Source organism: Solanum tuberosum, unplaced genomic scaffold, assembly GCF_000226075.1.
Source record: "Solanum tuberosum cultivar DM 1-3 516 R44 unplaced genomic scaffold, SolTub_3.0 scf00081, whole genome shotgun sequence".
Taxonomy (NCBI): Eukaryota; Viridiplantae; Streptophyta; class Magnoliopsida; order Solanales; family Solanaceae; genus Solanum; species Solanum tuberosum.
The window spans coordinates 1,271,365-1,285,540 of NW_006239008.1; the positions used below are offsets into that span (position 1 = coordinate 1,271,365).

General features: G+C 36.3%; 1 protein-coding gene across 1 annotated transcript; it reads right to left on the reverse strand.

Annotated features, from left to right (window-relative positions):
* Window positions 1–3,856: 3,856 nt before the first annotated feature.
* Window positions 3,857–13,386, reverse strand: LOC102596204 (methylthioribose-1-phosphate isomerase). The gene is made up of 9 exons (XM_006346634.2): window positions 13,104–13,386; window positions 12,922–12,977; window positions 12,399–12,557; window positions 12,184–12,283; window positions 11,848–11,990; window positions 11,542–11,647; window positions 4,714–4,852; window positions 4,359–4,627; window positions 3,857–4,200 (listed from the first exon to the last, which is right to left on the reverse strand). The coding sequence occupies exons 1-9, from the start codon at window positions 13,179–13,181 to the stop codon at window positions 4,126–4,128; spliced, it is 1,125 nt and encodes a 374-aa protein (XP_006346696.1). The 5' UTR covers window positions 13,182–13,386; the 3' UTR covers window positions 3,857–4,125.
* Window positions 13,387–14,176: the final 790 nt, after the last annotated feature.

The following is a 14,176-nucleotide window of genomic DNA, read 5'->3' on the forward strand; positions in this document are numbered from 1 at the left end:
TACGATGTGGGATAGTACATCGGATTCCATGATCTAGTTATCATGGTCTATGTCGATTAAACGCTTATTCCCATCATGGGAGATGTGCACTATTATAGTTACTTGATAGGTACTACAAAGTGTAGGTAGTAGTATGAGATGCTATCTATACATTGCATGAGTAGGCTTTGAAAGGGCTATAGTAAGTTCTCTAAGTCTTAAATTACTAAATGTATGAAGTCCTCTAAATGCATGAATGCGTCCTAAATGAACCTAATGAATAATGAAGAATGTTGGCTTAAATGCTTAAATGTGAATATGCATGCTATACTTGGATTGTATTATGAGTTACTTCATTGTCATGTCTATTGTATATGAATGTACCATGTCTATGGTGACTTCAAAGGAGTACTTAGTGTGTGTAGTAGTATGGGATGCTACTTGCACATTGCACAAGTATGACTTAGAGTTGTCTTAGATGTTGGTCTTAATGTGATGATGTGATTCATGTTATTTTTATGTGACTTATATGCTCTATCGTGTAAAGGTGAGAAGGATGAATGGTAAGTTCACTTTTGGTGACCTCAAGGTGGTGCCTTAGTGTGGGTGGTGGTATGGGACACTATCCATACATTGCACAAGGCATAGCTTGAGGGTTACTAAGGTGGAGGCTCTAGGCGAAGGTAAAGGGTTATATGTGATTTTGCTCAAATGTGAATTATGTGACTTTGTATGTTGGTTGTGACTTATATTAAGCCTCTTGTATCAATGTTTCATGAAGTTTTACAAAAATGGCATAAAGCATGACTTTCAACAAAATGTCCCTTTTAAAGCATGTTTTTGCATGGTCATCATACTTAGTACATTTCTGTGTGCTCACCCATATTTCTCTTATTTTTACTACAAGTGTAGGTTCCGGCAAGTGATTGCCTTCTCTAGTGAAGCTTGGGATTAGAGTTCTCTCAAGACCCCTTTTGGTATGTCCTCATATGTCGAGGACAAGGACTTTTATTGTTTCTAGTTCTTATGTTTTAAGACTTTTTGTCTATACTTCGATTGTAAAGGGCCGTGACCCTATCTTGTTAAAGTTTGTCTAAGATGGTCATGTGAGACTTAGTATTCCGCTTCTTTATAAATGAGCTTTTGATAGTTTGGTTTTAAATAAGTTTTAATTCCGCATTATTTCTATATGTCGAATGTAATGAATGCTAAGAGGCCAGGGTGGAAAACAAGCATATAGTCCCTAGTTATTTTAAGGTACTTGATAATATGCGTGACTGCACTCCGGTTAGACTGAAATCTGCTAACCATGCCTACAACAAAGCAGATATCCGGTCTATTGCATAGCAAACCAGATATTTGGTCTAGTGCATAGCAAAGCAGATATCCGGTCCCAACATAAATATATTCTATACTCCATCTCTCTATTTCACTTTGACTGGATATGAACATCATAAAGACAGATCCTTTTAAATCTCTCTCTTCTCAAATTAAGAAATGATTTATTATTAACCTTTTAATTGTCCGTGTATTGTGCAATTTATATAAATAGTAATTTCATATTTAAAGATTTTATATAACATATTTCTTGTATAGAAATAAATACACACGTCCATTTTTATGAGAGGCCAAAAAGTATTCACATAATCAGGGGATTCTATTGGATTAGTAGCCATTCTTTTCTCCATCAGAACAAAATAGCATAACGTGTGTTAGGTTAGGCATCCAATTTGATTAACTCTCATAACAAATTAAGAAGAATCAAAAAATATTTTGGTTGTGAATTACCCAATGTCATTGATTATTAGGTAGATTGAAGTTGTATAATTGATTGATGTTATAGAACATTAATGGAAGATATGGACGGGGATTTTAGAGTTTCCCTTATATCTTCCATTTTTTGTATTTGTGTTGTTATCGGTGGTGTATTCCTTGTCATCTATCTTACCGTGCCTAAATTTTCTCAGTCATGGTTTCTTTTATTAGCATTGATATTGGTTGGCTCTCCATGGCTCTTTTGGCTCCTCACATACATGTACACTTGCATTAAACGTTGTTATTGCAATATTCACAATCCACAAATTTCACGGGACACCTCTAGACCATCCACAATGTCAAATCTTGGAATCCCTAGGAATGTTTCTACCAGAAACTCCACATGTTGTTGTCATCATAACAATAATTATGATGAAAAACATGTCAAATTTGATTGTGTTGTGGAAGTGGACGAAAGTGGACATAGCCACAAAGATGGAGAAAATGCATGAATTGAGTCTTGAAAGGGATAACATTGAAGCGGATCGAGAATTAAAGCTTGATGGATTCATTTTTTAAGCTTATTATAATTGATCAACGGTTGTTGACATTTTTAGTATTGATATTTATTGCTATATATGCTTCATCTGGAAAATATTGTGTTATTGAAACTATCAAATTAAAACATATGGTCCATTTGTCATGCATGTACATCCCCATACTTCAAGTCAAAATTGATAAGTTCAATTGAATTCATGAAATATATGGTGCATCCATCTCAGAGATTAAGAGTTTTTATGGAAGGACAGCCCAGCGTACTAAAGCTTTTGTTGTGTGCGGGGTCCAGAGCGAAGAACTGAATCATAAGGCTTTATTGTACATAACTTTATCCCAAGAAGTTGCTTCCATGACTTGAACCAACTTTACCAGTTACGGCAAAATCTCGTTCAAGAGTTTTTACAGAAGATGTAGAAGACATATAATGTTCAATGTAAGTAGAAATAACAAAAATGTTTATTTATTATTGTATAGTATATATTATGTGAATATTAAAAAACGAACCCTTGTTATTTGTTTCTTTTATTTTTCCTCTTGAAACATCAATTTTAACCTAGTCTTTCTTATTCTGATGAATAATGTGACTTAAAAATGTGTTTATATAGTGAACCATCTTGTTATATTGCATATTTGATATTTGGAAGAATTTTTTTAAAAAAAAAATAAGAAACTAAGTAGATTTCTTATTTCTTATTTATTTTTATATGTGGTAAGTAAGCAGAAAATATCTTCATTTTCTTATGCTGTGATATTTTGGTCACACGGATAGGTCTTGGTATATAATGGGTCAAAAGTCATTTCCAGTGAACAAATAAGTTTTGAGGCCAGAGTTCTATAGAAAACATGGTGTAAATCGAATGAATTTATGGTACAAAAATAGTTAAGAAAGTGAGTTTACCAAGTAATTTCAATTAATTAAGGGAGCGTTTGAGAAATTTATCCTAAACACATTCTATTGCATTTGTGATTACTTTCAAAAGAAAATCTTAAATGTGTGCTCTACATGGCAGTTAAGGCATGGAGACATGACTTTGGTAGTGAGGTTCTCAAAACATATGATTGAAATCCCCAAGACTCATTGAGTCGGATTACTCCAAAGACACGATCTTGGATGATAGTCGAACAAGATAAGCATGATATGGGCTTGCAGGTCCACTTATCATGAAAGATTTTCATGGATCCTTATGCAATGAGAGAGTAAGTTTCACGAAGGTTGTTCCCTATAAACAGTCGCTTAGTCATTTCACATTTGTAATAAGGGCTCCGCAATTTCTGATTAATATTCAATTCTTACCATTTCATAAACTTTACAACAAAGGTTCTTACCTCTTTGGCAATTATCATCAAGGCTACACATTCTACTTTCTTTATTATACTTCTTGCACTTGTTACAGATTGTCCTACATTGTTATTTCATTATACACACAATCTAATTCGCCTTCTCTTAAACTACTTACATAGCATTTGGCTTACATGCCCCATCTTGAGGGTAATTTTGTCAAATTCAAATTACCCATACAAGAAAACAAAGGGGGGGAAAAAGAAGAGGAAATACCTACTAATATTGAAATTGCCAAACGTTTTTATTGATAAAATACGGATGCCAGTGGGGAGATGGGGTTTATCTCATTTAAAAGGCTCCATTAGTGTACATATTACCGTTACTGACCCATAGCAAAACAATTTTTCCATGTTCATATAGGACCACAATAGATTAACATTATTGGAGTGAAATAGATGTTGCCTTGTGAGTACTTATTACACACTGTAAGATGGAGGGTTTTAGCAAAGTTCAAGAAATATCAACTAAACAAACATTTAACAAAACCAGCATCACAAATTTCCTGATGTCTTCCGCACAAACCCAGCAATATCAAAGGTGTCTGTCCCATTCTTCGTGATGACACCCTATTCAAATAGTAGTCACTTGTCAGGTTTATCATTCGACTTATTTGATATTGCCAGAACATATTTAGTGTAGTTTTCCAAGTGCACCATTATACACAGTGCAACTGTGTGATGAACAGAACAATGGGAATGAGAGGCAAATATATCAATAGACTGACCTTTTCAGTGATGATTCCACTAATCAACTTAGCTGGGGTGACATCAAATGCAGGGTTCCAAACCGAAATACCAGAGGCAGCAACTTGTTCACCTAGTCCTCCTCGTGTATGTAACAGTTCCTTTGGAGATCTTTCTTCTATCACAATTTCTTGTCCAGAAGAAAGGGATAGATCAACAGAAGTCAGAGGAGCTGCAACGTAAAATGGTATACCATGATGCATGGCAGAAACAGCAAGGTTGTAAGTTCCGATCTTATTGGCAGTATCACCTGCAATAACATGTATAGCTCTCCGTAACACACTCTAGTTCAAAACCAAAAGGCACATGCGAAAGTAACTCATAAGTCAGAAGTACCATTTGCAGCTACACGATCAGCTCCAACAATGACAGCTTTCACACGACCAGCATTCATTAATGCAGCTGCAGCTGAATCAGCTATAAGGGTGGCTGGGATGTTTTCATGAACCAATTCAAATGCAGTCAATCTGGATCCCTGATATTACATTGAGAAGATATGATTAAGTATCCGTGAAAAATATAGGAAAAGAATATTATTGAATTGTTGTCTCTACATTATTACAGAGAGAGAACTTATTTATACACACTACAATAGACACCTTTTTCCAACTAGGAAACTACAATACAATCCTTTTCTAAGTAGGACACTATATACTATCCTATTACTATTACTATTCATATTCCTATTCTAAGTAGGATTGCATATACCTATAACTATTCTAACACTCTCCCTTAAGCTAGTGCATACAAATCATATGTATCTAACTTGTTACAAATGTAATTAATATGAGGACCGATGAGGAGCTCATCGGAGCTTGATGAGATATCTTCAAGTTGATCACTCGACTTCACAAAATAGACAGTCAATCTCAACGTGCTTAGTCTTCTCATGAAATATTGGATTTGATGTCAATCTCAACGTGCTTAGTCTTCTAATGAAATATTTGATTTGATGCATAATGCCGATAAAACACAGAGTGATAAATTACAGTGTTGAACTTCCCAAACCAAGCTTGCAAAGGTTGTTTCAGACCATAGATTGACTTACGTAATTGACATACTAGACTACTAAACTCCCACCGAGCAACAAAAGTAGGTGGTTGCTCCATATAGACTTCTTCACAATGCAGAGGTTGTCGAAAAGTGCTCAAAATCTAGTATAAGCATATGGATCATGTTGGAATCAATAGATGAGTCGATATTAAACAAGAAAGTCACTAAAAAATCTGGCAGAAACATGCTCATATGCCAGAGTATTAGATTTGATGGCTAAAAGTGGTCACAATTAAACAAATAATATTATATGGGTAGAGTGATAAATTACAGTGTTGAACTTCCCAAACCAAGCTTGCAAAGGTTGTTTCAAACCATAGATTGACTTACGTAATCGACATACTAGACTACTAAACTCCCACTGAGCAACAAAAGTAGGTGGTTGCTCCATATAGACTTCTTCACAATGCAGAGGTCGTCGAAAAGTGCTCAAAATCTAGTATAAGTATATGGATCATGTTGGAATCAATAGATGAGTCGATATTAAACAAGAAAGTCACTGAAAATCTGGCCGAAACATGTTCATATGCCAGAGTATTAGATTTGATGGCTAAAAGTGGTCACAATTAAACAAATAATATTATATGGGTAGGGTCGGATTGATGGCACGACCCAACTGAAAAATAGAAATTATATAGGGAAGGTCGGATTGACTGCACGATCCTATTGAAAAAGAGAAATAATATGGATAGGGTTGGAATGATGGCACAACCTTAATGAAAAAGAGAAATTATATGGGTAGGATCGGAATGATAGCACAACCCTACGCAAATCAGATTTGAGGAGTCACCGAAAAGACAAATGGAACTTCGCAAATCAAATCTGAGGATTCACCGAAAAGACACACGGTGCTATGCAACTCAGATATGAGAAAATAGTTCAGAAAAATCCACGGTACTACGCAAGTTAAATATGAAAAGTAGTCCGGAGAGATGCACGGTGCTAAACAAATAAGATATGCAAAAAAAATGTAGTCACCAGAAAGATGACACGGTGCTACACAAATTAAATATGAAAAAGTAGTCACCAGAAAGATGGCACTGTGCTACACAAATTAGATATAAGAAAGTAGTCACTGGAATGATGGCACGGTGCTACACAAATTAGATATGAGAAAATAGTCACATGAACGATACACGGTGACCCAACTTTTGCTAACATAATCATTGGCCAGACGGCAGCATATATGGGTAATAGCCACCCGCCAGCAGCGGAAGCTCTTTGATTCTCTACCAAGATCGTAGAAGCTCTGTACCATGTGAGAAATATAGGAAAAGAATATTATTGAATTGTTGTCGAGACCTTATTTATAAACACTACAATAGACACCTTTTCCAACTAGGACACTACAATACAATCCTTTTCTAAGTAGGACACTATATACTATCCTATCACTATTACTATTCATATTTCTATTCTAAGTAGGATTGTATATACCTATTATTATTCTAACAGTATCTTTCTCCGGCTGTCTCCAGTTGGAGGCCAGATGCAGAATGGCTCAAATGGTAGTCCGACAAAATCAAACAAGCAAAGAAGCCTTTCAACAAGGCAAATCAGAAGTATTGTCCACCATCAAATTTCAGTTGAACATATACCATTAGGTCTGATTCTTCAGTACATGATTACTGAAGCTGTAGTCAATGAGAATATGTATATATTGATCAAGTAGAAAACATGCATTTTCACGGCTTAATCTACGAAAGTCTAATCTTTCTCTCGCACTTATAAACCAAAATGCACATAAGTGGTTCCAATAGAAGAGAAGCACAGTATGTTCGGATCTTCTTCTTTAACTTTTTTTATATTTACATTTATTTATTTATTTTGGGGGATGGAGAAGGAGATAAGAGTGGTGGTAGTATTGAGTTATAACTCTCAAAACTACTGGTGTTCCTTAAATATGATGCTAATGAACTCAAGAGTTAAATAGCAGTTGTTTAGCATTTCCTATAATAAAATGCTAATGAATACAGGAGTAGGGGTAGCAGTATAACAACTGATTGGAGAAGGTGGATAGCAAGTTTTCACCAAAAGTAGACAAGAAACTTCTTCTTTTCATGTCCCTTGTTTAATTCTTCTTGATTTTGTGTTCCATATATATCTGATATCTCTGTCCAAGGTAGTATACGTTAACCTATTTTCGTTTGATCTGAGTATTCCAAAAAAAAAGGCAAAAATCGATGCATCAAATATTCTACTAGACCAATATTTACGTAACGACCCTCAAGGCCGTTTTGTGTTTTTCGCTTTTTTTCCATTGTTTGACCCTCCTCATAGTGTTGATTAGCTGTTTATGACTTGCAGCGATTGGTAACAAGATTCCCAAGGTGATCGGATAGGTTTCAGGAGAGTTTTTGAGTTTTGAAGTTTGACCAAAGTCCCTATTTGGGGTTGGCGAGGTCTAATTCAAGTTCTGATGATTCCACTAGATTCAGATGGTAATTTATGACCTAGATGGAGGTTTGACATGGTTCTCGAGGCAATTGGGGGCTTTTTAGACCCTTGGATGGAATTCTAACATCTCTTAAACTTAAAATTGACCACTACCAATATTTGGTCAAAATGACCTCGAAATGGTGATTTGATAATTTCAACAATGTCAGGAATGTGTTTTATGATCGATTTGCACTACTGGTTTGTGTTTGGGAGGTTTCGAACAAATTCCAAGGGCCCATTCTGAGACTTGGGCTGTTTTGGCATTGTTGTCATCTAGTGCAGTGGTCCTTCGTGTTTATGAGAGGACCACCACATTTGCAAAGAAGGATATTTGTGGGTCCTCGCATTTGTGGTTGGACATTAACGTTCGCGAAGAGGTAAGGGGTTGGGTCAGGTCACGTTTGTTCTTTGCGGACGCGGGGATGGGGCAGTTTGCAAGGGTCTGGGTCGAGACTCAAATCGTTCGCATTCGTGAAGAACACCTGAGACCTAGGCACATTAAATTCTAATTTTTAACCTACAATTCTTGATTCAATTTTGGGAGATTTTGAGCTCAAATTGGGCAGATTCTTCAAGTTATTTCAAGATTTCATCGCGGGGGTAAGACACCACTTCCCTTTTGGTATTTTCCTATTGATATGTCGTTTAGTTAGTTGATTTACCACGTATAGGTAATGGAATTCGGGAATTTTTCTCCTAAAGTTAAGTGAATTCAATTTGATGATTTGAGGGTCGATTTGAACCCCATTTTCGACGAAATTTCAGTTTTGAGTTCCTTGTCTTATGGGTAAACTCATTTCGAAGAAAGAAATCTGCTTAAATTTATTAAATGTGGCCTAAGGACACCGTTTGAAAGTAAATCTACTATTGAGAAGGTTTGTAGCCTATGTATTAGTGGTGAGAAAGACATTCTTATATACCTACTGCATTTGAAACTTACTTTATTATTGTGATAATGCATATATATTGCATTTGAAACTTACTTTATTATTGTGATAATGCATATACATTCATTCTCACGAATCACAAGATTGGTACTATGGAAACAACGTTTGAAAGAAAATACTTATAGCCTACGGAAAATGATTTCGGATGGTTCTACTATGAATGGTATTTAGGAAAATGTTGATTATCGTCCGTTAGGAAAATATTTTGAGCGGGGTATGTAAATCTCGCGAGTCCTCCAAGGGTCCCCCCTCACAGTGTATTCTGTGGAAGGGGGGGTGTACACAGTAGGGACATTGGTCATTGCATTGGTCCTTATTTATTTTTTTCCTTTTTTTGGGGGTTTCTCATCCGGTGTCCGGTACCCACATTAGAGCCTAACTAAATCCGCATTCGCGTCAGGAAGTCCCACATTAGGGGTAACGCGCTCCCTGACAAAGGCGACTTCATACCTAGGGAGACATGCTTTGACTTAATTGTTGGGTTCTTCTAAGTGCAGGGTTCTTAACATTCTTTATGATATAGTTATTGCCCTTACTCAATCAACCTTATAATGCCTATTGAATACCGTGTTTTTGTACTCATACTACTTTTACAACATCTTTACTAATGCAAATCCTGGTACTAGTGGCCCTTATTGATCTAATCATCCGAGGCTATTTTTGATTCGAAGTTGTGGTAAGCTCCTTGCATCCAAAATCTTGACCCAACTTCATCTATGTTTTATTTTCTGTCTTTTCTACTTTCTAGACAGTTTACTATTTTAGCGTTGTACTTGTTATTAGTGAGCTCATGTACTGGTGAAACTGAGTCTTGGGATGGCTTCATTTCATCATTTTGTATTATCCTTAAGATTTTGAGTTTTAATACTAATTACTTATTAGTTATTTCTTCCGCATTTACTTATAATGTTTCTGTGTTTGCTAATGGTTGGTTTACCTACCAAGGGTTCGGGGTATTTGCCATCATGACCTTGAATTTTGGGTCATGACAATTTAACACTAACCACTCAAAAGTTACCATCAATATGAGACTGTTATAACTGCCAAGGGGATGAGTTCACTTATGATACCTAGAAACACACTTCACTCTTAATTACCATAAACATTTATTATGACACGGCTAAAAAATTGACAATATAGGGAGAGAAAGAGGGATTTACATATGGTGGAGCAGTATAGGGAGCAAAAGAGGGATTTACATATGGTGTTCATCGACCTAGAGAATGCTTATGACAAAGTCCCAAGGAAGGTTCTTTGGAGATGCTTGGAGGCTAAACGTGTACCTGTGGTTTACACTAGAGTGATTGATGACATGTACGATGAAGATGAAGCCAAGATCAGGGTGAGGACAATGGAAGAAAACTCGAAGTACTTCTCAATCATGATAGGTTGCACCAGAGTTGATCTCTTAGCCCGTTTCTTTTCACACTGGTTATGGATGGATTGACGCAACATATCTAAGGTGAGGCTCCATGGTGTATGTTATTTGTAGATGATATAGTACTGATTCACGAAACTCGCAACAGAGTTAACAATAGGTTGGAGATTTGGAGACACTCTAGAGTCTAAAGAGTTAAGGTTGAGTAGGACCAAAACTGAATACTTAGAATGTAAGATTAGTGATGCTACACATTAGGTCCGCGTGGAAGTGAGACTTGATGCTCAGGTCATCCCCGAGAGAGGATGTTTCGAGTATCTAGGGTCTTTAATTCAAGGTAATAAGGAGATCAACGACGACATCACATATCATATTGGTGTAGGATAGGCGAAATGAAGGTTTGCCTCCAGAATCTTGTGTGATAAGAAGGTACTACCAAAACTTAAGGGTAAGTTCTACAGAGTGGTGGTTAGACCGACTATGTTGTATAAGATAGTGTTTCGGTCGGTCAAGAACTCACATGCTCACAAGATGAATGTCAGAAGACGAGAATGTTGAGGTTAATGTGTGGGCATACTAAGAGATAATAGTAGGAATGAAGATATCTGTGATAGGGACGGAATGGCCTCCATGGTGGATACAATGAGAGAAGCTAGATTGAGATGGTTTGAGCATGTGAAGACAAGTGCACATGCCCTAGTGAGGAGGCGTGAGAGGTTAGCAATGGCGAGCATCGAGAGAGGTAAATGCAGGCCGAAGAAGTATTGGGTAGGTGATCACAAGACATGACCCATCTTGAGCTTACCGAGAATATGATCTTAAATAGGAGGGTTTAGAGGTTGCAGATTAGCATATAAGATTAGTTGGTAGTTGAGCATTCTCTCGCTTTCCTGCGGGATAGGATTGGTGGTTGATTTCAATTATCACCTATGTTTTTAGTGCTACAACAATCACATTTTTTTGTTGGCATTACTGTTCTTTCTGCTAAATGTTGTGTGTTGCCCCCATTTCACATTATTTAGTTATTGTTACTGCTATCATTTTTGTATTCTCTTTTCAAACTGCTTGGAAATACTTTATTTTAAGCCGAGGGTTTATCGGAAACACTCTCTAGGTTGGGGTAACATTTGTGTACAATATACCCTCCCCAGATCCAATTTGTGTGATCATACTGGGTATGTTGTTGACTATAAATTAGCATTACTCTGCAACAGTGAGAAAAAATGCAAAATTTCTCTGCAGCCTAACAGGGAGAATATAATCATCAATAGGTTAATTGCTATAATATTTACTGGTTGACTCTACCAGGGTTATTAAAATTAGAATAAATTATATCCCATGCACTACCTGATTGAATGGACGTGTTTCTGTGCAGTATGCCCTTTCTAAAGCTCCGTCAGCATAAAGTGCCCGGATAACACCAAGAGCAGTTCCATATCCAGCTGTGGCAAGACTGTTGAGAAACGCGAGTTAAATAAAAATTACTCCATCTGGATATCTAATCCTTATCACAATTGCTTTCGTTAATCCTGTCACAGAATTATATTTTGCAATTTCCGGGAGGAAAATAGGATATGGAAGAAGACCATGCTAAGCCAAGTAGGATAAGAACCAATCAACCATGCAAATAAAATAGAAAACTAGGGTGTGTACCTTCCAGTGTTGCAATGGGTCAAAATTGTTATATTCTTAGAGTCTGTCAAGTAATTCTTAATAAAACTAGCTCCATATGAACCAATTGCCTTATTGGAAGTAACATCATCCTCCAGCATAACTTCAGCAGCTTCAATGTAAGCCTGATTGAACAGATGAGAGTTAGAAGTGTCAAGCAACAGACAAAAAGGATAAAGCGAGTTACTAAATTCCTATGGTAAAACTATCCCCAATTAAGTTTTGCCCCTCTTCCAGTCTAGACTTACATTACTGATGAAATTGTTAATATTCAGGCAAGAGAGCTGAGTGTTTGTCAAAGCAAGACAATGTTACTACCTGAAACACTGAATTGGTTTCTTTGGCTGTGGCAGCAGCCTTGCTTATAACTTCTTTAAGCTTTACTGCAGCATCTGAAAGATTAACAGCTGTTGGACGACTAGATGAAAAAAATAAAATATCATCAGATCCTTCAAAGAAGTTGAACAGCATAGAATTTCACAATTATGAGACATAAGCAGAGAAATATTTTTGCAGTCCTAGTTAAATATTACCTTGAAACAAGAAAATCCAATTTTTTACTTAGGAAAACTGATGCATCATGAGAAGTCCCATCAAAGGAAGCTAGGTTTGAAATTTCTACTGCCAAAGACAGTGCAGCAGCTATAGCAATTGCAGGTGCCCCACGGACAACCATTTCCTTGATTGCATCCCTAGCATGTATGAAGAAGGCAAGTGAAAAAGCAGGTCACTCAATATTCAAGAACCTTGTTAGGCATCATCACAACAGTCGGCAAATCCACATACAAGATCATTTATCCGGGAAAACATATGCACTAGCAAGAGCAACAACATTAATGTTTCATGAATCAAGAAGGACTCAATTCCAAACAAACCTGAGGTCTGTTACATGAATCATCTACTACCATTCCACTTTATTATTTGTTATATTGTAAAAAAATAAATTAGAATATTCGGGAGCAACAACTTTTGAGATAGATAAAAAAAATAGTGAAATAAGGTATGCAATACAAGAAGTTTGGAAAACAAACTAAAGATAACAAGTGAAAAAATTACCAGGCATCGTTTGTATCGTGGATATCCAAATAAAGAGTCTCTAAGGGAAGTTTTCTCTGTTAAAGAAAATAGTTAAATGTTAAGTAGTCAGTGGCAAAACATGAAAACAACAACCCTAGGAATCGCCAAGTTACAATCATTAGAGTTTGATTAAGGAATAAAAAGAGAGTATAGTAGAATACTTGATCAAGTAACTGAAGTGAGCCGCGCCTATAACAGATTGCCTCCAGTGTTTTGTCTCCTTCACTTCCAACAGACATAGTTATCGAATGTTGTGTGTACAGAAACCCTAATTCGTTGATTGCCTTGCTCAGGGACCAAACTTATATAAGTGAAAAACAAGAATAAGATGATAGGATCCACATAAACAGTCTTTCCATTGAAATAGAATAAGCATAAACAGCATGAAACACATGCCCCAAGCCCCAGACCCCAGCAAGAAGCACTTATTCCCTTTCAAAATCCAAATTGTGGTATATTGCTTTAAGCTTTTCACGGGAAAAAAAAAAGCAAAAATTATCCTTCAACTATCCAAAATAGATCAAATATACCCTTTTGACTTTTTTTATTATTTTTGCTCAAAATTACCCTTTCCATCTTACTATTGGATCACTTGGAACACTAAGGATGTGTTTAGTATAGAGGAAAAACATTTTCCAAAACCCTATTTCAGCTTTTAATTTTTTTTTCTTACCCTACCCGTACCCCGTACGCGACCATCCCCATTCAAAAAAAACAATTAAAATTTTTAAATTTACTTATTTTTAAAATTTCAAATATATTTTTAACTCTGCAACCAAACCACCCCCTCCTCCACTACCACCATCAAAAATTATTTTTGGAAAATATTTCAAATTTAAAAAAAAAAAAAAATTACGCCACCTTCACCCCTATCCCTACCCACTCCCCACACCCCGTACACAGGCCATCCCCGTCAATTTTTTTTGTTTTTTAAAAAAATATTTTTGAAAAATGATTCAAATTTATAAAATAAAAATCATTTTAATGCCACCCCCCTCCCCCCAAGCCATTTCCGTCAAAAAAGTTTTAAGAAAAAATTGTTTTTGGGTAATATTTCAAATATAAAATGATTTCATTTTTTACGCTACCCACCCCCCGCGCGCCAATCCCCATCCAGGCAACCCTGTCAAAAAAAATTTAAAGAAAATATTGTTTTTGAAAAATATTTCAGATTTTAAAAAAATAAAAATTATGCAACCCCAACCCATACCCCACCCCCCAGCTGCCACCCTCC